Source organism: Vicugna pacos, chromosome 16 (assembly GCF_048564905.1).
Source record: "Vicugna pacos chromosome 16, VicPac4, whole genome shotgun sequence".
Classification (NCBI taxonomy): Eukaryota; Metazoa; Chordata; class Mammalia; order Artiodactyla; family Camelidae; genus Vicugna; species Vicugna pacos.
In genome coordinates this window covers 853,493-877,582 of record NC_133002.1, presented here as the reverse complement: position 1 = coordinate 877,582, position 24,090 = coordinate 853,493, and the positions used below count along the sequence as shown (strand labels likewise).

The window sequence follows — 24,090 nt, the reverse complement described above, 5'->3', positions numbered from 1 at the left end:
TCTTTTAGGAAACATAAAAACGGTGGCTCAGAGCCATTGTGGTCATTGGGTCAGAGAGTTTGCACCTAGGGGAATGTGAGTGCCTACCTCAGAATGTTGTGTGAGGATTAAAGGAGTCAATACAGGTAAAGTGCTCAGAATAGTGCCTGGCACAGGGCAGGGGCTGGATGATTTTATCCCATCCACTCCTGGGTGGGGTCTCTGGCCCCAGAGCAGCTTCCTTTGGCAAGTATGATCAGCCCTACTTCCAAATACATCCAGAAAGAAGCCATTCACAGAAGACCACATACTATATGATTCCATTTATGTGACATGTCCAGACTAGGCAAATCCGTAGAAACAGAAGGTAGATTAGTGGTTGCCCAGGGCTGGGAGGAGTGGGGAGGCTGGGGTATGAAAATGGTCTAAAATCGATTGTGGTGATGGTGGCACAATTCTGTGCATATACTAAAAACCACTGCATTGTACACGTTAAGTGAGTGAATTGTATGGCATGTAAATTATATCTCAACAAATCTGTTAAAAATACATGCAGAATTTCACCCCTGCTCACCATCAATGTCACTACCGTGCTGGTCCAAGCAACTGGTGGCTGTCTCCTGGACCATTAGAATAGCCTCCTAACTGGTTTTGTAATTTCACACTTGTCCCAACTGCTGTCTGTTCTCCACAGAGCACTCTCGTCATCTTGTAAGATGCAAAGCAGACCTGCTTAAACTGTTCCACTGTCTCCCCGTCACACTTAGAATCAAAGGGAAACCTCTCACTGTGGCTTGCGAGGTCCCATGTGACCTGGTCCCGGTGACTTCTTCCTCAGCCATCACTCTCCCCTGCTTCATTTTGCTTCAGCCACACTTCAGATGCTGCAGCCCCATTCCTGCCTGCCTCTGTAACCTTTCCATTTGCCGTTCACTCTGCCCAGAATTGGACCCCACGTCTTCTCATGGCCCATTCCTTGATATCGTCCAGGACTAGGCTCAAAGGTCACCACATCAGAGAGGCTTTTCTTGCCCAACCCTGTTTACAATAGTCTCACTTTCTTAATCTCTAGCCATTCATTCACTTGATTTCCTTCCTATCATGATCTGAATTTATATTTGACTTTATCTATTTATTTGCTTATTGGAAATCTCTGCCACTAGTATGAAAGTTCTATGAGAATACAGATTTTTGTCTTGGTCACCACTGTATTCCTAGTACCTAGAGAAGTGCCCTGTCCTCAGTGTTTGGTGAATGAATGAATGAATGAATGAAGCCGCCATATTGCCTATGGATGCAAAGACACTAACACACATACTCAGTCTTTTCTCTATGTATACTTCCCCTTCTGTGGCCCTACTTGGGGGATTTTGTGTATCTTACATCCTTAGGAGGAAGTTCCTTTGAGGTTCCTTTTCAACACCATTCAGTATATTCTATTTAGAATGTAACTTGATGCTTGGATGGATAAACATGATCGCTATTTGCATGAAAGTTCATGAAGACCTGTAAAGGATTGCAGAGCCCTTGCTTAGTCAACCATTCATTCTAAGGGCAAGCAGTGGCTATTCTGGTGGCATAAAGCTGGGGTCTGGCCTTCGTAGTACATGTATTTATTCTCCAGGTTACTTACAGTGTGGACTTTCTCGGGCCCCTGTCCTCAGAAGAATCCTAGCAATGGGCACATTGTTGGTCATGATGGCAATGTCCAGAGGTGTCAGCCCCTCACTGTTGGGTGTGTTGAGGTCCAGCTCTTCTGGTGTGTACTGATACAGGAGGATCTGCACAGCATCCATATCCTGCTGCTCCACGGCCTCAAACATGGCTTCATTGCCCTGGAAGTTCTAGAGGAGAACAAAGCAGGTTAGTACAATGTCCCAGACCAGCTTGTCTTTGTGACCTAGCTGTTTTGAATTTCGAGACCTTTTCAGTGACTGCATTCCCACTTAAAAGTGGGATAACTGCTATTTATTCCAAGGTATCCAAAGTAAACCCTGTTGGACCCTCCCTCCATCATTTCTAATGAGTATTGGAAAGATCTGTCCATTTATATGCATTAAGACAATATAGTACACAATCTATAGATTAGAGCAAACATCAGTTTTTCTCAAACCAGTCTTCAGTAGAATACTGTTCAATGGGTCATTAAAAGGTGTTCTATGAAGAAAGCAGCATGTGGTCAAATGAATGTGGTAAACATTGGATTAAACCAAGTTACTGCATTATTTTACTGTAAGACATCTCAAGGCCTTTACTAATTAACATGCAATTATGACTCTCCAGTAGGTGAGAAATACAACCTTTTTCAAGTATTTTTCACAGAACATATTTTTTCATTGTATTTAACTGCTCTGGAATAATGTTCTGCAGAATACAGTTTGGGAAATGCTGGCATAGATAGCACAGCGCAGGTGGTTTTGAATTATGACTGGCTTGGACCTGGGAGGATATATGCTTTCTCTGTTTCTCTCAGACTCACCCCTCCCTCCCCATCCCCATGTCTATACTATTGCTCAGACTGTTACCATCTCTTCTCTGGACCATGGCAGTGACCTACCTCCTGCTAGTCTTAGTCTCCTCTGTCTCTTCCCCATACTGCTACAAAAGCATTCTTTCTTAAATTTATAATGTCACATGTCCCTACCCTACTTATAAACCTCTAACAGGTCCACACTGTCTACAGGCTGACTCCCCAACTCCTAGACTCCTTTGTGATAACCTCTGCACTTTCTCAACCCAGAGCTCCAGCCACTGAGTACGTGGCATTTCTGAGCCCTCAGGTGAGGGGTTCAAATGGTGGTACCCAAGGAGCGTTTCAGAGGTGGTGGGGGCAAATTTCTTTGGGGCCCGAGGGGGCCAGAAGTTGAATATTCATAGGCTATAAATCACCTATAGAAAAAAATAGCTAAAGACAATGTGGTTCCTTTGAAAAGTTCTTTCAGAGGATTAATAGTAAACGAAAGAGAAAAGCTCTAGAATTCTCTCAAATACGTATTTCTGTAGCTCCTGGGAGAAGAGCAACACATATGCTAGTCATACATCTATCTGGTCTCTTCTCCAGGAGTTGCCTGGTGTTTAAAAATGTTGAAATACCAACGGTCCTGACCTAGCATAGGGGTTGCCTGATTAAAATGTGGAAGGTCTTCAGTAACCAAATATTTAGGTTGGCAGGTTTTCTTTTCAGCCTCATCAAAAACCAGTTCTCCCTTTCCAAGGCTGCAGGCCAGCTCAGCTGAGTACATAACACATGAATGAAATCTGAGGAAAATACAAAGCTATGATGCAAATGCTTCTTGTGACAATGGGGACCCAGCGGCTGGAGCTACTTGGTATGCAGGTCTCTTTGCTCCACAGCAGTCTGCTGAGTGGAAAAGGGTTCTGTCAACAGTCTCCCCAGTGGAAGAGCCTCCAATGCTTAGACTGTAACTCAGCCACAACCAAGCCCTCTGGAAGACGGGCTTCAAGCGAGGAAACAAGTTAGAAAACAAGTGCGCACAAAGTTAGAATGCTGCCCTGTCCAAACAGTACAGTTGTGTATTTGTCTGATTCTTAGTAGGTCGAATTTCTCATGTGCCACCTTCTTTCTCACTCGTTAAGTCATTTCCTTCTCCACGCTTTCGCTGGCAAACCCTAGAATCCTTCTGTCTGGAAAGGCTAGGGCTCATTTCTGTTTCAAGCTCAAACAAATGCTGCCATTACTCCCTGCAGAAATACCCTTGCGGAGCACGTGATTATCATGCCCTCAGCTTTTACTGAGGGCCAATATGAGAAACGACTCTGTGAGAAGGTGCTTAGCATCACCAACACTGTGCTTTACTCTGTTACATAATTCACTGTGATCTCAAGGCCAGAGGACCTGGCAACAGGAAAACACTCATTTCTCCTGATAGACTGGTGCACTTTCAGTTATTAGCTAATGGGGTGCTTTAACCAAGAGTGCTTTCCCTTTCTGCTTTGACTGACTAGGAACTCAGAGAGAAACATAATGACAAATTTTAGGTGCTGTATTTGCCTAGGTTTTTGGTATATCTATTTCTCTCTCTATTCCCACTTTTCTTTTTCTAGTTTTTTTGCCCTTCCTTCCTCTCTCTCCCTCTCCCTCCTTTCCTTCTTTCTGTCTTTTTCCCTTTCTTGCTCCCTTGCTGTCCCCCACATTGCTGTCTATTTATTTCTCATTATATAATACATAGGAATTTTTTTTGCCAGGATTCTGCCTTGAATGCCTTTGGGAAGCATATGGGATATGCATCATAAATGAGTAAATAAAATATTATTCATTGTTCTTTCAGCATTTGAATACTGGATCTCTCAGAAAGCCTGTTTAATCCTATTTAATCTCATATCCCATATTTATCAAACTGCTTTTTTTTTTTTTGGTTTCTTTGGTCTATTCGAGAAAGAAAAGCTAAGCGGAAAGAAAGAGAAAGCAATTAAGAAGAAGAGACAGTCTCAGTCACTTAAACTTTGGCTAACATACGTATGTGCAGTGCCTGCCTTACTTGCTCTGCATTTATAAACTTGCGGATGCCAGGTTCTGGAGTAAACGTGGATCTCCTTCAAGCCAGACACCAACTGCACAAATCAAACTGAGACAAGAATGAAAAGATTCTTAATTACCACCGAGGTCTTTCTGAGACTCAGCCGGTCAGTTCTTGTTCTGAAATAAGCCTCATCAAACGAAGAGTGGCTCCCCTTCAGCTTCTCGGAGAGGTTCCTGTAAAGGCGTTTGGCAGCACTGGGAGACGATGGGGCACTATGTTTTTTTGACTGAGAAAGATGTAAACTCTGCATCTGTTGGGTCATTTTCACACGGCTGTTCCTAAGAGGAGGAAAATCGAATGTTGTGTCACTTACGCAACATAATTATAAGTTGATGAAGAATTTCATCATCTCCAGTAACCATCTGGAATCCTTGTAAACTATTATAGCTGGAAGGGACCTTAGAGATCGTCAGATCCAGCTTTTTCATGTTATAGATGAGAAAGCTGAAACCCCAAGAAGGGACGCAGCTTGTTCATGACCAAATAGCTAATTGGTGGCAAGAATCGAATGACATCATCTATTTACTATATAATCATGTACATTTACATACATGCATATGTATGATTGAGCCTCTACTCAAAATCGTTTGGTCTCTATCCCTCTCTAACCCAGGTGCTCTGTTCAGTTCTTCTTGGGAATATATACAATTGGGATTTTGCTCCCTGCATTCTAGATCATGTCTTTTGTTGGGAGTATAAGAGAGTGTGGTTGTTCCCTGTGGACCCTCCATCTCTTGAGGTGTTGAATTGTGCCTATTGTCCGAGATTTGGTGAACTATCTTGGTGCCCACAGGTTTGGGGAATTTGTACCCACAGGCCTGTCCCTGCTAAGCCAAGATGCTCCAGATCGTGTCCTCCAGGACACTTCCTACTGAAATCCTCCAAGTAGTGTTTGAGTGCTATTCCACAAATGTCTACATTTGATCTTAGTCAAAGGGCCGAGAAGTGGTTATTCCACAAATGTCTAAACAGGGCCTCACCAATGTCACACCTGAAGTCAGTTTCCAGGAGATTAGCCATGGTATTTCAAAAGCCATCCACCATTATGTTGGGTATTGCTATTGAAATATTGCTGCTACTAGGGCCATGGCTGCCTAGCATGCGTGTATTGGATGGACAAATGCATGAATGAAATAACTGGCCAAGGCAGGTATGTGCAAAGTGTCTGCACCTCTTGTGCAGCCTCTGGTGCATTGGGCCCAGGTCTTTGGAGCACACTGCTGCCTTCCCATCACCTGCCCTCAAATTTCCAGTGGAGTCTTCCATTTGTAATGTTGCCACTGCCACTTCGCTGTGACCCTTAGGTCATCTCCAGTCCTGGAATTTTTATAGCCTTTTGGACTTTGATAGAAAATCATGTAGAATCTCTTTTATGACCAAACTCTTCACAGGACTGCCAGAAGTGATTCTCCAGTTCCCACAGGGATATAATCTAAATTCTTCAGCCTTACATACAAGTGCTTGCCTCTCCAGCTTCCTCTGCTACTGCACTTCTGCATTTTATGTTTCAGTCTTTCTGTCCTCCTTAGAGTTTCCAAAATAGTTCAAACTCTTTCCTACCTCTGGGTCTTTGTATACACTGCATTATATGTACTGATATTCCATCTGTGACTTCATCCCCTAGGAAATAATTACTGATCCTTAAAGTCGATGCTAAAGTAGTCTCTGACACCCCCCAGGCAAACTTGTGTATTTCTTTACTCATTCACTGCCTGTCTGTTACTGCAAATATTTTTTTTTATCACATTACAACTATTTGGCTTTCTGTCTCCCAGGTAGTCTATATGCTTCTTAAGAACAAGGACTGTCAAGTATTAATTTTTAAATCCCCACCACCTAAAATGTGCCTACTTCAGCGTACAAGATATATATCACAGATTAGGATATAAATAGCTCCTCTTCCACCTATTGACTATGCAGTCTCAGGCAAGTTACTCAACATGTCTGAATCTCATTTTTCTCATTTATAAAATAGGGATAATAATAACTACATACTATGGTTGTGAGGATTGGATGAGGTAATGCACTTAAAGAGCTTAGACTATGGGAAGACTCCTGACAGCTATCATTTTTATTATAGAAGATACTCAATAGATACTTTTGAATAAATGAATGCACATATAGGAGTCTATTACCTATAATATAGTAAGCCTCTACTGAGAAAACTCATTTCCTCCTCATGCCTCTGAATTGGGTTCTGTGTCTACTAGCACCAACTAATCTTGACTTATTTGCACTTTAACAAATGGAGATCCATCTTCATTACACTGTTGAATGTCTTAAAGCACCTTTTATGTCTTGCTTGTAATTTTCTGCAACACAAAAAGACTTTCTAGTGCCTTCTGAGGTGGTCACATCTAGTAGATATTAGCCATGTTCATCAGGTCCTACCCAGTCTTAGCCAAACAGCTGCATTTACATTTGGAAGGATGATGTAACAGCACTGTCTGTAGTGTGTATGTACATGAGGGTGTGTCTCCATACATCTTTAATGATCTTTTAATTTACACAAAAGCAGAAATGGAAAGAGTAGGTGATTTGGCATCTTCCTCCTTCCATCTACAGATCTTTTACCTCTGATTCAACAGCAACTATAGCGTTCCCTCAATATCTTAACCATTCTCACAGAAATTCCAGAGGGATGTACAAGCTAGCTCACATGGGGACTGCCTTTACTTCTTTCTTTCTGCCTCCTCTCTCTTTTCTGCCTCCCGCCTTCAGCACTAATGCCCCAGTTCAAGCCATCTGTCTTGTCTACATCATTATCGTTCCCCAAATAACTACATTCTTTTGTATCTCCCACAGCGCCCAGGAGTCCGGTAAATAAATTCTTGTCGATTGATCAAATTCCAGTGACTTGCTCTCTAACTGATGACACCTACCCACACGGTCTCTTTTGTCTTTGCTCATTTCCCATCTGCTCCCTTCACTCAAAAGAGGTCAGCTTTCTCTGTCTCTCTGACTTCCTTCTCATCCTGTCCCAGCTGTCCTGTCCTTCCAGGCCACTTGTTAGCATGTTTCTATTCCTCTAGATCTCACTTATCATTGTATTTTCTTTTCTTCTGCTATATTTAAAATTTTCTCTGATGAGAGATACTGAGAAAGACAACTTTCTGTTATCTGTTCTCATAAACTTGTACACCCCTACCAACTAAAGTGTTCTTAAGTTTTTACCATGGAAAGGGGCAAGCATTTCAGAAGTAGTGTAGCTTTGGCTCTGGAATTTGTCAGATCCAAGCTTGAATCACGATATTATTATCTATAATCTATATGACTTTGAGCACTTTAATTAAAGTCCCTAAGCTTGTTTAATAAGATATGAGAAGATTTATTACAGAGTTGTGAAGATTAAAGAAATGAACAAATGAAAGGTATGTCCTGTTTGGTGCATAGTAGCCACTTAAATAGCAGCAATTATTAAGGTTACGTCAAGTCTTTCTGCCAAACCAGAAACATCAAAGTACACTGTAATAATTTAAACAGTTTTCTTGTTTGTTTTAAACATTGTTTTGAAATTTGATTTTTATAAATTTAGCATACTACTTGGTTTTTATTTTGATAAAAGTTAAGTTTAGTAAAACATAATATGTAAAACATACATATTTTAATATGTATGTTTGCAGTAACTTATGATAAAACAGAAATAGTAAGTAGAACTTCAAACTACTAGAGAGAAGAGAGGAATAAAAATAAGTCTAAAAATAACTGAAAAATAAAAAGAAACAAAATTAGGAAAAACAATAAACAGAAATGTCAAATGAAGTAGTACAGTTAAAACTGAATTACCCACGAGCACACTACATTCAAAGGGTTTACTTTTACTAATAAAAGACAAAACTCCCCAGTTGAGACTTTTAGATAGCCATTTACAAGTGGCACACCTAATTAAACATTTCACAGAAATATTAAAAACAAAAGAATAGTATGACAGTGGGAATGGCAAAATATGGTCCTCTGAAAACCCTCTTCTCCATAAAAGCAATGAGAACACTAGCAAAAATGGTCAGAATTAACTTTTCCAGAACCCTGGAAATTAAGGTTTGTGGCAATCTAGGAAGTGTTTATTCAAGAAAAGTAATTGTGTGTAGGAGTTGACACAAAATTGTAAAATGACTATAAACTCAATTTAAAAAATGCTAAAAAAAAAGAAAAGTAACTGAATTTGGTAAGAACAGTGAGATTTGTGGGGTTTTTAATTTGCTTGATTCTCACCTTCCCCAGCTCTGTGGCAGCCTTGAAGACAAAGAGCCTACAGTTATAGTACAAAACAGTAGCCTGTCATCCACTGGGTGGTGCAGAATGGTGACGGAGATTCTTTAAAACTCCATTTTGAGGGAATTGTCATTATTTGATACTTCTGGTAGTTCCATAGAAGAACCCACTCACAAGGCAAAAAGCAGATTTATTTGACCTGTCTCAGAGCTCACCAAGTACAAATAACCTTTCCCTTTGGGGCATCTGTCACAAATAAATATCAGCAATTGCTTAATATCACAGCTACCTGAGGTGGTGAGTAGGAGTGGTGGCAAACAATAGATTAACCAAAAGGCTTAAAAGGAAAAACTGGGGAATGAGATGTCCATAGAGGATTTTGAAAAGTTCTGACACATTCCTGGGTATCTAGCAGATCACATGCATGCCCAGAGCTGGGAGCATTCTCATAAAATACCTGAGAAGATCCTAAGCTCTCATCTCTGTCTGACTTTGAGGCTCTATGCAAACAGGAAGTGAAAGCTAAGGCAGAGCTCTCAACTGCCTGGTGAGTACTGAAGACATGCCCCACCATACATGTGGATCTCCTCTGCCAAGACTGGGAGACTTACTGGTACTAGGTCTTCAAGAAAGTTTTTGTTCAACCATTAGCTGACCACTAAGCTAAGACTTCAGTAGCCACATAGGACAACAAACACAAACTGTACAGGTTTAGATATAAAAAATCACTAAACAATGAACAATAAGGGTAGGGGATAATCTGATTTCTGGAGTTGCTACATTTTATTATTTAAGATGCCTAATTTTCAACAGAAAAAAGTGATACACAAAGAAACAAACAAACAAACAAAACCCTGTCCCATTCACCAAAAATAAGGCAGCATATAAATATTGTCTCCAAAGAAGTCCAAATGTTGAACTTATCAAAGACTTTAAATCGGATATCTTAAATGTGTTCAAGAAACTAAAGAAAATCATGTCTAGAGAAATAAAGAAAATTATGAGAATAATGTGGCACCAATTAGAGAATATCAATAAAGAAGCAGAATTTATACAACAAAGCCAGAACTAAAGAGAAATTCTGGAGTTGAAAAGTACAATACCTGAAACGAAAAATTCACCAGAGGGGCTCAACATCAGATTTGAGCAGGCAGGAGAAAGAATCAGCAGACTTGAAGATAAGTCAATTGAAATTATCTAGTTTTAGGAGCAAAAAGAAAAAAATATGAAGAAACACAGAGTCAAAAGATCTGTGGAAAACCATCAAGTGTTCCAATATACATATAACAGGAGTCCAAGATGGAGGAGTAGGAGGGGGAGAAAAAATATTGATGAAATTATGGCCAAAAACTTCCCAAAATTGATGAAAAACATTAACCTACACATCCAAGAATCTCAATGAACATCAAAGTAGGATGAATTAAAAAAGATTCACACCTAGATACATAATAATTAAACTGTCAAAACCTAAAGACAAAGAGAAAATCTTGAAAACAACAAGCAAGAAATAACTCATGGCATACAAGGAATCCTCAAAATGATTTACAGCTGATTTTTCACCAGAAAACCAAAGAAGTCAGAAGGAAGTGGGCTGACACATTCAAAGTGCTGAAAGAAAAAAGACTGTCAAGTAAGAATTTCTCTATCCAGCAAAACAATACTTCAAAAATGAAGGTGAAATTAGGACATTCACAGATAAACAGAAACTGAGAGAATCTGACAGCAGACCTTCCCTATGAAAAATATTAAAGGGACTCCTTCAGGCTGAAATGAAAGGTCACTAGACAGTAATTCAAATCCACATGAAGAAAGAAAGAGAGCATTGGTAAGGAAACTACAAAGGTAAATATAAAAGGTGGTAAAAACATAAGACAGTGTAAGTCTATATTTTGTTTATAACTCTTTCTTTCTCTTTTCTGATTTAAAACACAATGAAATGAAAGTGAAATTACAAAACTAATTTCACTTACAATAGCATGGCATTAAAAAGATGAAAGTGCTTTGGAATAAATTTAACAAGACTTGTAACCATTCTTAACCTCTTCTCAGTTACTCTGAGTGTGTCATATAATTCTTGCTGGTCACTTTACTAATATGTCATTTAATCCCTAGAGCACCCTTAAAAGTGTCTTGAAAAATGATAGAAACAGTACCCTCTGCATCTTTGCACTGAACAGAACTGGAAAAGAAAAGAATTCAAATGTTGAACAAAATGCCTGATAGGTAAAACAGACCCAGAATCCTAGGAGGGGAACTGACAAGGGAAGTTTGTTGTTAATGTTGGGATGTTCTTTAGAGAGCATTCTTTGTTAGCCAGTTTCACAGAAAGACTCAGTAGGTTGAGATACTACACTTAAGATTTCATTCCATTCTTCCACCTCAAGATCATCATGGTGGCTTTAAGAACTATATCAAACAAATGGGACCTAATGAAACTTACAAGCTTCTGCACAGCAAAGGAAACCATAAGTAAAACAAAAAGACAACCTACGGAATGGGAGAAAATTTTTGCAAATGAAACCGTCAAAGGCTTGATCTCCAGAATATATAAGCAGCTCATACGACTCAATAAGAAAAAAAAATAAACAACCCAGTCCAAAAATGGGCAGAAGACCTAAACAAGCAGTTCTCCAAGGAAGACATACAAATGATCAAAAGGCACACGGAAAAATGCTCAATATCACTAATTATCAGAGAAATGCAAATCAAAACTACAATGAGGTATCACCTCACAGCAGTCAGAATGGCCGTCATTCAAAAATCCACAAATGACAAATGCTGGAGAGGCTGTGGAGAAAGGGGAACCCTCCTACACTGCTGGTGGGAATGCAGTTTGGTGCAGCCACTATGGAAAACTGTGGAGATTCCTCAAAAGACTAGGAATAGACTTACCATATGACCCAGGAATCCCACTCCTGGGTTTATACCCAGAAGGAACCCTACTTCAGGATGACACCTGCACCCCAATGTTCACAGCAGCACTATTTCCAATAGCCAAAACATGGAAACAGCCTAAATGTCCATCAACAGGTGACTGGATAAAGAAGAAGTGGTATATTTATACAATGGAATACTACTCAGCCACAAAAACTGACAACATAATGCCATTTGCAGCAACATGATGCTCCTGGAGAATGTCATTCTAAGTGAAGTAAGCCAGGAAGAGAAAGAAAAATACCATATGAGATTGCTCATATGTGGAATCTAAAAAACAAAAACAAAAAAACAAAGTGTAAATACAAAACAGAAATAGACTCATAGACATAGAATTCAAACTTGTGGCTGCCAAGGGGGCGGAGGGTGGGAAGGGATAGACGGGACTTCAAAATTGTAGAATAGATAAACAAGATTATACTGTATAGCACAGGGAAATATGCACAAGATCTTATGGTAGCTCACAGAGAAAAAAATATGACAATGAATATGTATATGTTCATGTATGACTGAAAAATTGGGCTGAACACTGGAATTCGACACAACATTGTAAAATGATTATAAATCAATAAAAATGTTTAAAAAAAGTAAGGACTTTGATAGAAGGCTGATCTAACTTCAGGTTTTGGCTTTTCTTACTTATTAATTGTATGACATTTGGTAAAATATTAGCTTCAATTTCCTCACCATTAACAGTGTTCCCATCTCAGTTTCAGCATGTCTAAAAAGGGATATTAAAGTTTTAAATGAGGTAATACATATCAACTGTTTAACAGACTGCATGAAATAGAGGTTCAATGAATGTTTTTTGAATGTCTATTTATTTCAGGCCTACGATTCCCAGACAACTATTGGTCCACTTTCTGGTACTACAGATTAGGTTTCATTTTCTAGAATTTATACAAATGGAACTGTCACCATGCACTCTTTTTTTTTTTAAACCTGGCTTCTTTAACTCAGCTTTATTATTCTGAGGTTCATCCACATTGTTTTGTCTATTAGTAAGTAGTTTTTCACTTTTTATTGCTGAATAGTATTCCATTGTATGGGTGTATTTATTAATCAATTTGTTAGGTTTTTTTTTAGTAAGAAACATTTTAACGCTTTGGATTTTCTCTAAAGAAATAAGGTGTATTTTTTTTCTCTTCCATCAGGGAAGATTAGAAGACCTGACGTACAAAGAGAAGGGGACATAGATTAAAGGTGAGCTGGTCTCTGCAACATGGATACAGGACTAGACTTCAGGAGGTAATCAGGAGGCAATCCTCTATGGAAAAACTAATTTCTAGTTTTATGTTTTCTTTTTTTTTTTGCATCCTAATAATTTCTTTTATCCCAAAATCTTTAATAAAAATCATGTTAAATGTTATAGTTTGCCAAATATTTAAGGAAGAAATTATATCAATCCTACATATAACTGATTAAAACTTGGCTTCATTTTTTAGGTTAGCATTGCCCTTATACCAAAACCAGAAAAAAGACATTGCATGAAAAGAAAGCAATTGCCCAATATCCCTCATGAACATAGGGGCAAAATGTCTCAACAAAATGTTAGCAAATGAAATCTGGCAATAAACGAACAGGATAATATATCATGATCAAGCAAAACTTACTACAGGAAAACAAAGTTAGTGTAGCATTCAACCGCCCATCAATGCAGTTCATTAATGCAACAGAATAAAGGGGGAAATGGTCATCTCAACAGATACAGATAAAGCAGCGTTTGACAATTTCCAACGTTTATGATTAAAAAAAAAACTTTCATGATTATTAGGAACTTCTTCAACCTGGTAAAGAGGATCTACAAAAACCTACAGCCAACATTACATTTAATGAATAAAGACCAAGCGCTTCCTCCTAAGATCAGAAACGATGCAAGAATGTCCATTTCTACCTTTTCTATTGTACTAGACATCCTAACCAGTGAAGTAAGACAAGGAAAATAAAGGCATATATGCTGGAAAAAAAGAAGCAAGACAACCTTCACTTCTAGTTGACATCAAAATTTTGTAGAATAATAAACCTACAAAAATCTACTTAGAATAAATATAACAAAATATATACAAAATCTATATACTTAAAACTACATGACATTAATGAGTGAGTTAAAGATGACCTAAATAAATAGAGATCTACCTTCCTCATGATCAGATCAGAAGAATTAGTATTGTTAAGGTGCCAATTCTTCCAAATTGAGCTATAGATTCAATGCGATCCCAATCAAAATTATAGCAGGTTTTCTTTTTTATTTCTTTCCTTTTATTAAATAAAGAAATTGAAAAGCTGTATAAAAGTGGAAAGAATCTAAAATAGCCAAAACAACTTTGAAAAAAAAAAAAGAACCAAGTTGCTTACACTCCTTGACCCCAAGACTTAAAATGTTACAATAATCAAGATGTGGTATTGGTGTAAGGACAGCTATACAGATGAAGACAGTGGCATAAAGATGGACATACAGGTGAAGGAAACAGAAAAGAAAGTGCAGAAAAAGCCTGCACATAAATGATCAATTAATTTTGGCAAAGGTGTCAAGATAATTCAATAGAGAAAAAGAATTTTTCAACACACAGTGCTGAAACAATGGGATATTCGAACAATATGGCAAAAAAAAAAGGAAACTCAACCCTTACTTCATATCATATGTAAAAATTAACTTAAAATGAAGTAGATCATAGACCCAACCACAAAAGCTAAAACTATAAAACCTCTTGAAGAAAATGTAGGAGAAAATATTTGTGAACTTGAGCAAGACAATAATTTCTTAGAGGCAGCGCAAAAAGCACAAAGTATAAAGTAAATAGATAAACTGGGCTTCACGAAAGTTAAAGACTTCTGCTCTTTGACATCGTACAGCCTGACCTCAGCTATACTTTTGGAGGACCTGCAAATATACCTAGAACTAAGCTGTAAGGGAAGAGTGACAGCAGCCTTGAGAATCCAGGTCCAAAATGGCAAGAATAACTTGTGGAGAGTGGAGCCTCTTCAGATATATTTCAAAACAGCCTTGGCCACTTGCTCAAACAGAGAGCTTTGGCTGCTGCCATCACCCTGTGTCTTAACCCCACCAGCTGTCTCAAGTGAAGGGCAGGTTCTGGCATGACCTCCGCCATGCTTGCTGTGACAGTAGCTGCAACAGCTCTGACCCAACCAGACTCATGGAAGGAGGCTCCAGGTTCACTCATGGCTACCCTCCAGGACTGGGTAATACTACCTGGAAATGGGAAAAGCTGGACCAGTGAGAGATGAGAGCTTGGATGTAGCCAGCAGATAATTTCCTCTACCTTCCTTCCCTGTGGGCTATTTTGAGGGCTTCTTGGAAGCAATCACATGCAGACAAACAAACAACCAGATGTGTTTCCTTGGGATGCCCTGGCTTGTTGACTTACAAACCACTTATGTTTGTTTTCCCTCCTTCCATGACTCATCTCCCTTTTCCTTTCACTCTTGATGCCGTGAGGTTGTATCTCCCAATACCTAACAGAATATTCACAATTGACTTTGCTCAAGCTTTGTTTTCACAGGCTAAGACAAAATGTAATGATAATTCTAGGAGAAAGTTGGTACTGTTATTACAACTTCATTTTACAAACAAGAAAACTGAGGCCCGGAGAGGTTAGGTAATTTGTCCAAGATCCCACAGCCAGTAAATGGAGGAGGCAGAATTTGAACTCTGATTCCAAAGCCCGTGCTCTTAGCAACTCTGCTATTGTTCTGCCTGGGGGAGCCTGGTCAGGCTGCCTGTCAAGTGTCTTCTGAGATCTTGATTCTAAGACAAGATCTCGTCCTCAGTATGAGTTCTGGCAGCCCCAGAGTCCCTGTTTCATAGGAGCTTGGTTGTGGGGACTTTCTTATTGCACCTGTACTGTGAAAAAAGATCTGAGCCAGTTTGGATGAGAAGCGGTTGTAAGACAAAGCATATTTAGAAACAGGAGCTCTAGCTGTTCTTGACAGCTCGGTGGACAGATACGTTCAGTGAAGGGAACATTTCTGACTGGGACAGGATTGCCCTTCAGGCTGTGATGTGAACTGGGGACCTTCAGTCTTCAACCTGCCTGTCACTGGATAGAAAAGAAAGGGTGACCGCCCTCCACCGGCTGTTAACATGACGGGTATGTCTTCGATTGCTGAAGTCTGGCCAGTTCTATTACACTGATGATATGTAAGAGGGTGGAAGCATTCTTTCCAGTTCTTGTGCGTTTTTTAAAAATGAGATATTCCGTTACTCAGTGATAAGTTTTGAAAAGTCAGCTGTGACTTCACAGTGAGAAGAAGACTGATTTTTGAAGTCTGAAAGCATGTTTATGAGGAAGAAGGAGAAAAGAATTAATGCTGGTTCTATAGTTCAATAATCCCTTATGGACGATCAGCTTTGTCACCTGTGTATCCTGTGATAGACCCTGGGGCTCAAAGGGGAAAAAGACAGGGTCCTCAGAGGGTGACCAACTGTCTTGGTTTGCCTGGGACTGTGGAAATTTCAGGATGCAGGACTCACAGTGCTAAAATGGGAAAGTCCTGGGCCAACTGAAACAAGTTGATTACCCTACCTGTAGCCCAAGGAGCGCATAGGCTAAAAAGGAGGACAGTGATGCAAGGGTATGTAGCTTTGAAATAGGGTGCTATGTGAAATTACAGGATAACAAGAATATATTTTACTTCCATAGCACCTTCTGTGAGCGATTTCAAATAACGCCTTTATATGTAATCGGTTTGCTGAATCCCACGACAGCCCTATGAAGTAAGGACTATTATCACCCCCATTTTACATGGTAAGAAATTGAGGCACTACTAAACAGCAGATCTGAGATACAAACCCGAGCAATATGAGTTTAGATTTGATATCTCAACGTCTAGACACTGCTCTCAAATGCCTAAGGCAAAGAAGTAACACAAAGGGGTAAGTGGGTGACAGGAGGTGGTCTTGGGAGAAGGGGGTGGGGAAATGGGTGAGAGAAGGTGCTCCTGAGCAGGAATTTAGAACAGTGAATGAAGAATCTGTAAGTAGGAAGGAATGGGAAGGGCGTTCCAGGCATAATAGCTCAGGGGAGGACGTGGAGACGCGCAGTGCCACGGTGTTTGCCACGGTGTTGCTGGTAGGTCAGTGCCCACAGGCGTCCTAATAGTTCTCTTCTGGGCTCTGACACATTCAGGGGTACATTTCACCCACCATGCCAGAGCCTTGGGAAAGAAACATGGAGCGGTGGTAGGGCCAGTCCATCAAGGGCTTGCCATGTACGCCATGATAACGAGCACAGACTTCAACCTGCTCCCAGCAGGGAATCACTTAAGGAAAAGCTGATTTTGCCTTTTTTAGAGAATTACGCTGGTGGCATCCAGAGGGTGGTTTGAAGGTGAGTGGGGTGTGGAGGGACCAGTGACAAGAGACAACCAAGGATGAGGTTCTTGAAAAAGTCTCTTGAGAGCTGGTGACTTCCACTACAGTATATGACAATGGGGATGGAGAGGGCCGGACAGATCAAAAAAATGAAGAAAGTAAAATGGATCAAGCTTGGCTAGTGATTGGGTGGAGGGGCTGTGCTGAAGGAATCAGGAAATCGGAAGATGACTTCTGTGAGCTTTGCTTGGCTGACTAGGTGCACAATGGTTCCACCAATAATTAAAACAACAACAACAACAACAACAACAACAACAACAAGAAATACAGGAGGAGGAGTGGATTTAAAGGGGAAAGACAGTGAATTCAGCTTTGCACAGTGTGACTCTCAAGGGCCTAGAGGAAATCCAGACGATACTGTCTCACCCAGGCATTCCACACAAAAGGGAGGCAGCTTGTCCCAAAGGCTACTTAGTTTTCTGATCAAGAGTGAAATAATAATTATGAGGGAAGTTCTTGGAGACAGGTATGAAATAAATGCGAAGCAGAAGAATTAATATAATATTAACCCAACACTTTTTGGGTTTCCCCTGAGGTAGAAAACTTTTTGGTACAATCATTCATGATAAGGTATCAACGGCTTTAGTATTCCTCCTAAGAAATATCTATATTTTATAAAAGACAGCAACACCTAACTGAATCCCTGATGAAAGAATTTCAGGTACCTTAATCCTAGAGATGGGATAATTTTTTTCTTTTCTTTCTCTTTTTCTTTTTTTTTTGGTAAATGAGCCTCTAGAATTCCTCAAATCATAGTACATTTGCAACTGCTAATTCCACACATATGCATATGGAGGTAATTTGAACAACTCAAAGTTGTCATAAATTCCATCATGGATTCCACTAATCCTTGAGTTAACTCCCCCCAAATATTTCCATGTTTGTTTGCTTCAAAACATTTAAGGCCTTCAGTATCTTATCCTAAGAATAGAAAATCAGTTATTACTGATCAATAATGAAAAAAAAATTTACATGACCTATTTATTTGAATTTGAAGTTTTTTTTTTTTTTTTTTTAATGCCAGTGAGGAGCTCTAGTCTCCTCCTCTGATTCCCTAAGTGTAACCACGTTTCCTTCAGAGTGCCCTGTATCCCTTAGGTGGGGGAAGGGGCACACATCTCCTATTACCTCTCATCTGTGGGTTTCCGTTGCATGGCCTCTGGATAAGAGTGCATGAACAATGATCTTTAAAAAAATTTTTTTTTTAAGATTTCTTTTTTAGGGGGCTGGTAATTAATTAGGTTTATTTATTTTAATTTTTTTTAATGGAGGTACTGGGAATTGAATCCAGGACTTTGTGCATGCTTAGCATGCACTCTCCCACTGAGCTGTACCCTCCCCTCATGAACAATGATCTTGATAACCTGTTGCATCCTTTAACAAGAAAGATTTAAGCAGTATCTCATGGATAATTGAACTTATTTAGCACTTCTTCTTTGAAACACTCAGGAATGGAACGGATGCAAGAATGGAGATCCAGGGAGAATAACTGAATTTCTCAAAGATACACTCTTTGTCTGGGAACCAACAAAAGGGACTTGCTTTCCTGACATCCCAAACCACTAAGCCATTCTGTCCCTTTCCTTTTAAAATGCCATCCTTTGTGAAACAGCCAAATCACATGGGAGAATGACCCTGTTCTTGTGATTAAGTGACCTGGGGATACTTTCTACTAGGCAAAACGTCACCCATCTTTCAGATTTCCTAACGTTGGTTTTTATTTAGAGAAGCATGCTGCTCACTGTTCCAACATTATCCATCTTTGTCAGCATCCAAAGCCACAGCTTCATCTGAACAGCGAGTGATATACTGCAGAGAGAGTGCACCAGAGACATTAAACTCTGTATGATGTTTGTATGGACTCTGAGCCCACCGGAGATGGATCGATGCTGCCCTCAATTCTCACAGTGGCCAGGCAAACAAAAGACTAGGAGGCATGGTGGTGGTGGTGGTGGTGATAGGAAACACAATAGCTTTCTCCATTTACTTACCCCCTCTGCAGAAACTGGCTTACATCTTACTTAGGAAATGAAGAAATTAAGTGAGTATGGGGATTTGGTGGGGCCCAGCACAGAAGCAAACTCAGCCTTGATTATCAGTGGTACTTCCAGCAGACTTGGCTGGGCCAACAACCAGCACAGGTAACAGGGCACTTAAAATATCCCACTTTCATGAATGAAGGGCTGCAAATGGCAAAATATCCTTTCTTATGGGTGAGTTGTATTCCATCACATATATGTGCTGCATCTTCTTTATCCATTCATCTATGGATGTGCACTTAGGGTGCTTCCATGTCTTGGCAATTATAAATAATGTTGCTGTTAATAGTAGGGTGCATGTATCTTTTTGAATTAATTCTTATTTTGTGGTGGGCTTTATTCCTTTGATAACTATGTAAGTTTAACAAGCTAAAGCTCTAAACATTCTTAGAAACAATGAACAGTACATATATGTAAAATTTAAAAATATGTGCAGTAAAAAAAAATCCCACTTTCAAACCTTGTGCATCCTACACACCATATATCTTCACGGACTCAAGAAAGGACTTAAGAGACATGGGTGCAAAAGTGGCAGTTGGTCAAGCAAGGGTTTGCATGAATGTGTACTGTGTCCCCTTGGCAGATATCCTCACCAACAGAGTCATGAGGTTATTTATGATCCTGCCTATCCAGGATGGACGGAATGCTGGCATTCTGCTCTGTATGTCCAGCCTGAAAATAAGATTAAAGACAACAGTGTGCCTGGATTTATATTCAGGATTATCAGCACGATGGGATCCATCTTTACCTGATCCCACAGGTATGTGATAGGCACTCAGGAATCTGAGTGGAAATGACCTTATACAACAACAACAAAATAATGTCTTTTTCATATCAAGTGCTAATCAGTTATGCAAGTACAACATGCCCTGAAGCCTGCTGCAAACAAAATGCCCACGTATCAGAAATGGGGCTTCTGTACCCCCACCCTTGCCTATACACATGGTCTGTATGTGCTGTTGCAGACTTCTGTGTATGGGCTCAGGTGCATTCTTCATGGACCACCTGCAGCTAACTTTGGAAGACGCAGATTTTTTTCTATCATTTAAACTGCAGCAACACGTACACATTTGAAAAATAATCGGTAACTAAGAAAGCTCCATGTTCACATGAAGAAAGAACGATAAATTGGACTTACCAGCTTAGGTTGTTGGAGGCAGCAGAGGAACAAGTTGTTGGTAATTGTCCAGTGCTTTCATTCAATAAATCACATTGGCTTTGCTTTCTCCTGTGGCTCAGCCTCTGCGCAAAGCATGCGAACCTCCTTCCTATTCTGTGTGAAGGATAAAATGCGAAGAGGATTACTACAGGCACGAGCCGAAGTCCGTGATCACTAAGCTACTCTTAGTGCAAAATAAAAGAGCAAATAATGCACAGGGAGAGAAGGGAGGGAAGAAACAGCTTGGCTTGGAATCTAGGTGTATTCTCCGGACTGCAGCCCCGGGAAGGCTTGATTTCTCAGGCTCTTGTGCGTGTGGTAAAAGGATGCCATGACTTCTGTACGTCTTTAGCCTACGGTATCTGTGAGGTCCGTTAGGAATGGCAGGCAGGGACAACAAGCTTCAAGGCAGACAAGACTGAATTGGACCCGACCGTTACTCAAGGATGAGCAAAGGGGCAGTGAGGCAGCCAGTTAGCTTGCACTACATGAAGTGCAGGGAAAGAAGTATTGTCTGGTGTCTGAGAGCCCAGCCAGCAAACTGTGACTGCAAATGACCTGCAGGTCTCCAGGGGCCAGACAGCCCCTTACTCCCACAGCTGCCTGGGACCAGAAGCCCACAGGTGGCAGCCACATCCTCTCACCTCGGGGCACCCGTACCATCCTTTACAAGCTCCCGGCAGGAACAGGGGGCATCTTTAGAACGCTCCCAATCCAGTCAGGGCTGTTCAGCCAATGATAGAGTATATTTTTGCCTCAGTAGATTCTGAGAAAGTAGGGACTTAGGCCACTGAGAGGTTCGGGCTTAGGAAGATGATTCCAGTGCTTCTCCCATGCCAGCCACATCTGCGGGCACCTGACTCCTTTCACAGCATTGCACTTTACCTGACCAACAAGCCACACAGAGTGGATTTCCTGGAAAGCCACTTATGTAGGTATATTTCATGTTTCTCTCTGAAATGAAATGGCAGATGACCCTCCCTGGCTGCTTATTATGTTTAGGGAGACACTGCTGATAAAGAGCATGTATGAATTCTGCACACGCACGCACCCACGTGCACACACACATGTGCACACATCCCTAGAGTCGTTAAGAATAATTCTAAAGCTCTATTCAGATGCTCTCTCTGTCAAATGAGAGCTTAGCTGCTGTGATGGCTTCAGAAATAATTCTGGACCCTTCTACTACGCACTGACTCTGGTCTGTTACTTAGACCTGGAGCTGAGTCAGCTTCCCAACTCTGAATGTGATTCGGTAGCAAATCAGGAGAGAGTCTCTTGGCTATGAACAAGAGGGTGGAGTTTGGCCTGGTAATTAATTAGAATCCTGGGAGTGGCATCTTGTGTTCCTGAAAATTGGACCCCTTTCTGGAGACAGCATCTCATCCTGGCAGTTCACTGGTCTCCAACAGGTGGCCGTTCTGGAGCTGGGATCGCGGTAAGGCTCAGTGACACATAAACCTGGGTGTCCAGAGGAGGATTTCAGTTGAGTTTTCCATGACTGTTTTACTTTTTCTTGTTCAAAAGCCAAAATCTCTCTCCGGAACATTTTTTCTCTCCTTCTCTCCTTGAACTTGTTCGTCCATGGAAGCACTGCTAGAAATAATCTAATTTGGGAATACGCATGCCCTTGAGGTTGAGAAGGCTATTTTTTCATCAAGGATTAAGAAAGAGTCAGGCTACCCTTTCACAGCTTAAGCCCAAATGATTGCCTGGTAAAACTCTACCTTTATCTCTAGGAAAACTCTGACTTGAATGCAGATTTACTTAAATTCCATCTCCTGGGATAAGTCAGGTGACCCTAGTAATTCTACTAAGGTGAAGGGCTGCCTCACGGGGGTCATTAGTTCAATTACTATGCAGACCTAAGGGGACAATGCCTCTAACAGTGGCATTGCTTTCCAGAGCCAACGCTCCAGTCTGAGTCATCTCATGAGTCTATTGCAGAGGAAATCCATTCAATCATCCATTCATTTATTAAGCCACTCTTCAACAGGCGTTTATTAATGCTTAGTAGGCTAGCTACACTGGGCCAGATACTTTAATGTTACCAAAAGCCTATCCCCTAGGTGTAAACTCCTTAATATACTTCACTGGAGTTCTCCTTAATTTGGTTCCACCTATCCCTGTAGCTTAATTTCTTGCCACCTTCCTGCTTGCCTTCCATGAATGTCTTTCAGTTCCTTGGATGTGCCATCCTGTCTCTTAACTCCAGCATTCTACATATGATTTTCCTCAGCTCAGTCCCTTTTGTGTCTGGCTGACTCATGTGTGGTCTTAGAGTCTTGATTCAAACATCATCTCTCAGGGATATTTTTCTGCCCCTGGGCTGTTAGGGTCCTGACTCTGTGGTCCTGTAGCACCTTATCCTCTCCCATCATTATACCCATCACATTTTTAACATCAGTCATCCCATGTTACTGTGAGAGTTTAAGTGCAAAGTCTTCTAGTCACTGCTCTAGCTCCAGTGTCTAGCAGAGTTTCTGGCACACAGAAGGCAGTCAAAAAAACCCCAAAAAACAAAAAACAAAAAACATTTAGTGAGTGCTTTGTAGAAGTGCTTCTCAAAGAAGAACAGGGGTCTGAGAATTGAAAGGAACCCTAAAGTTCACTTAGCACATCTAATTAAAAATCTTTTTGTTTTACTTTTGGAGGGGGGAGGTAATTAGGTTTTTGTTGTTTGTTTTTTAATGGAGGTACTGGGGATTGAACCCAGGACCTTGTGCATGCTAAGCACATGCTCTGCCACTGAGCTATACCCTCCCCCTCCAGTACATCTAATTTTTCTTGCCCAGTGGCCACCACTGAATGCTTGTCTCCTCTGATTATTCCCTCTCGAGTAATCTCAGGCCATACTAATCACACACCTCCTTTGTCCCAGGCCTCCTAGCACTTTGCCGGTACGTTCTCACTTTTTGTTCTCAGCCGTTTCCTGGAGTTTGTCTCATCTACAAATGGATATTCTCCGTAACACTGAACATAAATCAGCAATTATTTGATGCTGATTCATTCAACAAGAAACACCTGAAAAGGGAGGTCAATGACCAGAGTCTTGCTTTAGGAAGACTGACTGGTATTGGGGGTAGGATGGGTTGGACCAGCCAGCTCTATTAGACAAGGCTGTAATAATAACCACAGCCCAGAGACGGCATTAAAAGCAGCCTTGCCCTTTCTTTCCCCCTGCCCCTCCCCCATCGCCCCACCCTCCATATCATAACATCAGTGTTCTCATCCGGAACACTGAGAATGTTTGTTGCATACTCAGCACTTCCTCTCCACCCAAGTCCACCCCCACAATTAGCTCACTTAGGTTATTTGTGAATGTGTCTCACTGATTAAAGCTCCTATGAAGACAGGGATTGCATTTTAGTTATTTCTTATTTTCCTCCTCCAGTCCTTACACTGCCTGGCCTAGTGTGTTACAGATACTAAACGCTCAAAAAATACCAAGAAAGAAAAGTGTTTATGATATGCAAAGCACTGGATGAAACACTCTGGTGAGGAGGGGTACAAAGATGAATGCGACATCTTTGAAAGATAAAAGAGATCTATTTAGTGGGGGAGATGCAATTTATTATAATAGAGGGCAGAGTTTAAAAGTTTCATAAAAAAGTATAAGAAATGTGCTCAGGGAGCACAAAAGAGTGATTGCTTCCTTCTGGGATGCTTAGGGAAGATGCACAGAGAAGGCTGCATTTCAACTGGATCTGGAGGAATGACGGTTGAAAAGAAGAGAAGGGAATGGAGTCACTGCATAGAATTCCTGGAATATTTGGGGAATGACAAGCAGTTGGTTGTGCTGGTGTAAATGGTGATGAGAGGATCTAGTGGAAT

The 24,090-nt window shown here is 40.6% G+C and overlaps 1 protein-coding gene across 15 annotated transcripts in view; it reads right to left on the bottom strand.

The window, feature by feature from the left end:
* Positions 1-24,090, bottom strand: part of ANKFN1 (ankyrin repeat and fibronectin type III domain containing 1) — a 288,349-nt gene that overhangs the window by 121,765 nt on the left and 142,494 nt on the right. For all 15 annotated transcript variants that reach the window (XM_072940142.1, XM_072940138.1, XM_072940140.1 and 12 more), the window contains 3 exons: positions 20,236-20,370; positions 4,597-4,798; positions 1,613-1,823 (listed from right to left, as the gene is read on the bottom strand). In XM_072940142.1, coding sequence (XP_072796243.1) covers positions 1,613-1,823; positions 4,597-4,782 — 397 coding nt within the window. In that variant the 5' untranslated portion in view covers positions 4,783-4,798; positions 20,236-20,370. The remainder of the gene's footprint in view (positions 1-1,612; positions 1,824-4,596; positions 4,799-20,235; positions 20,371-24,090) is intronic.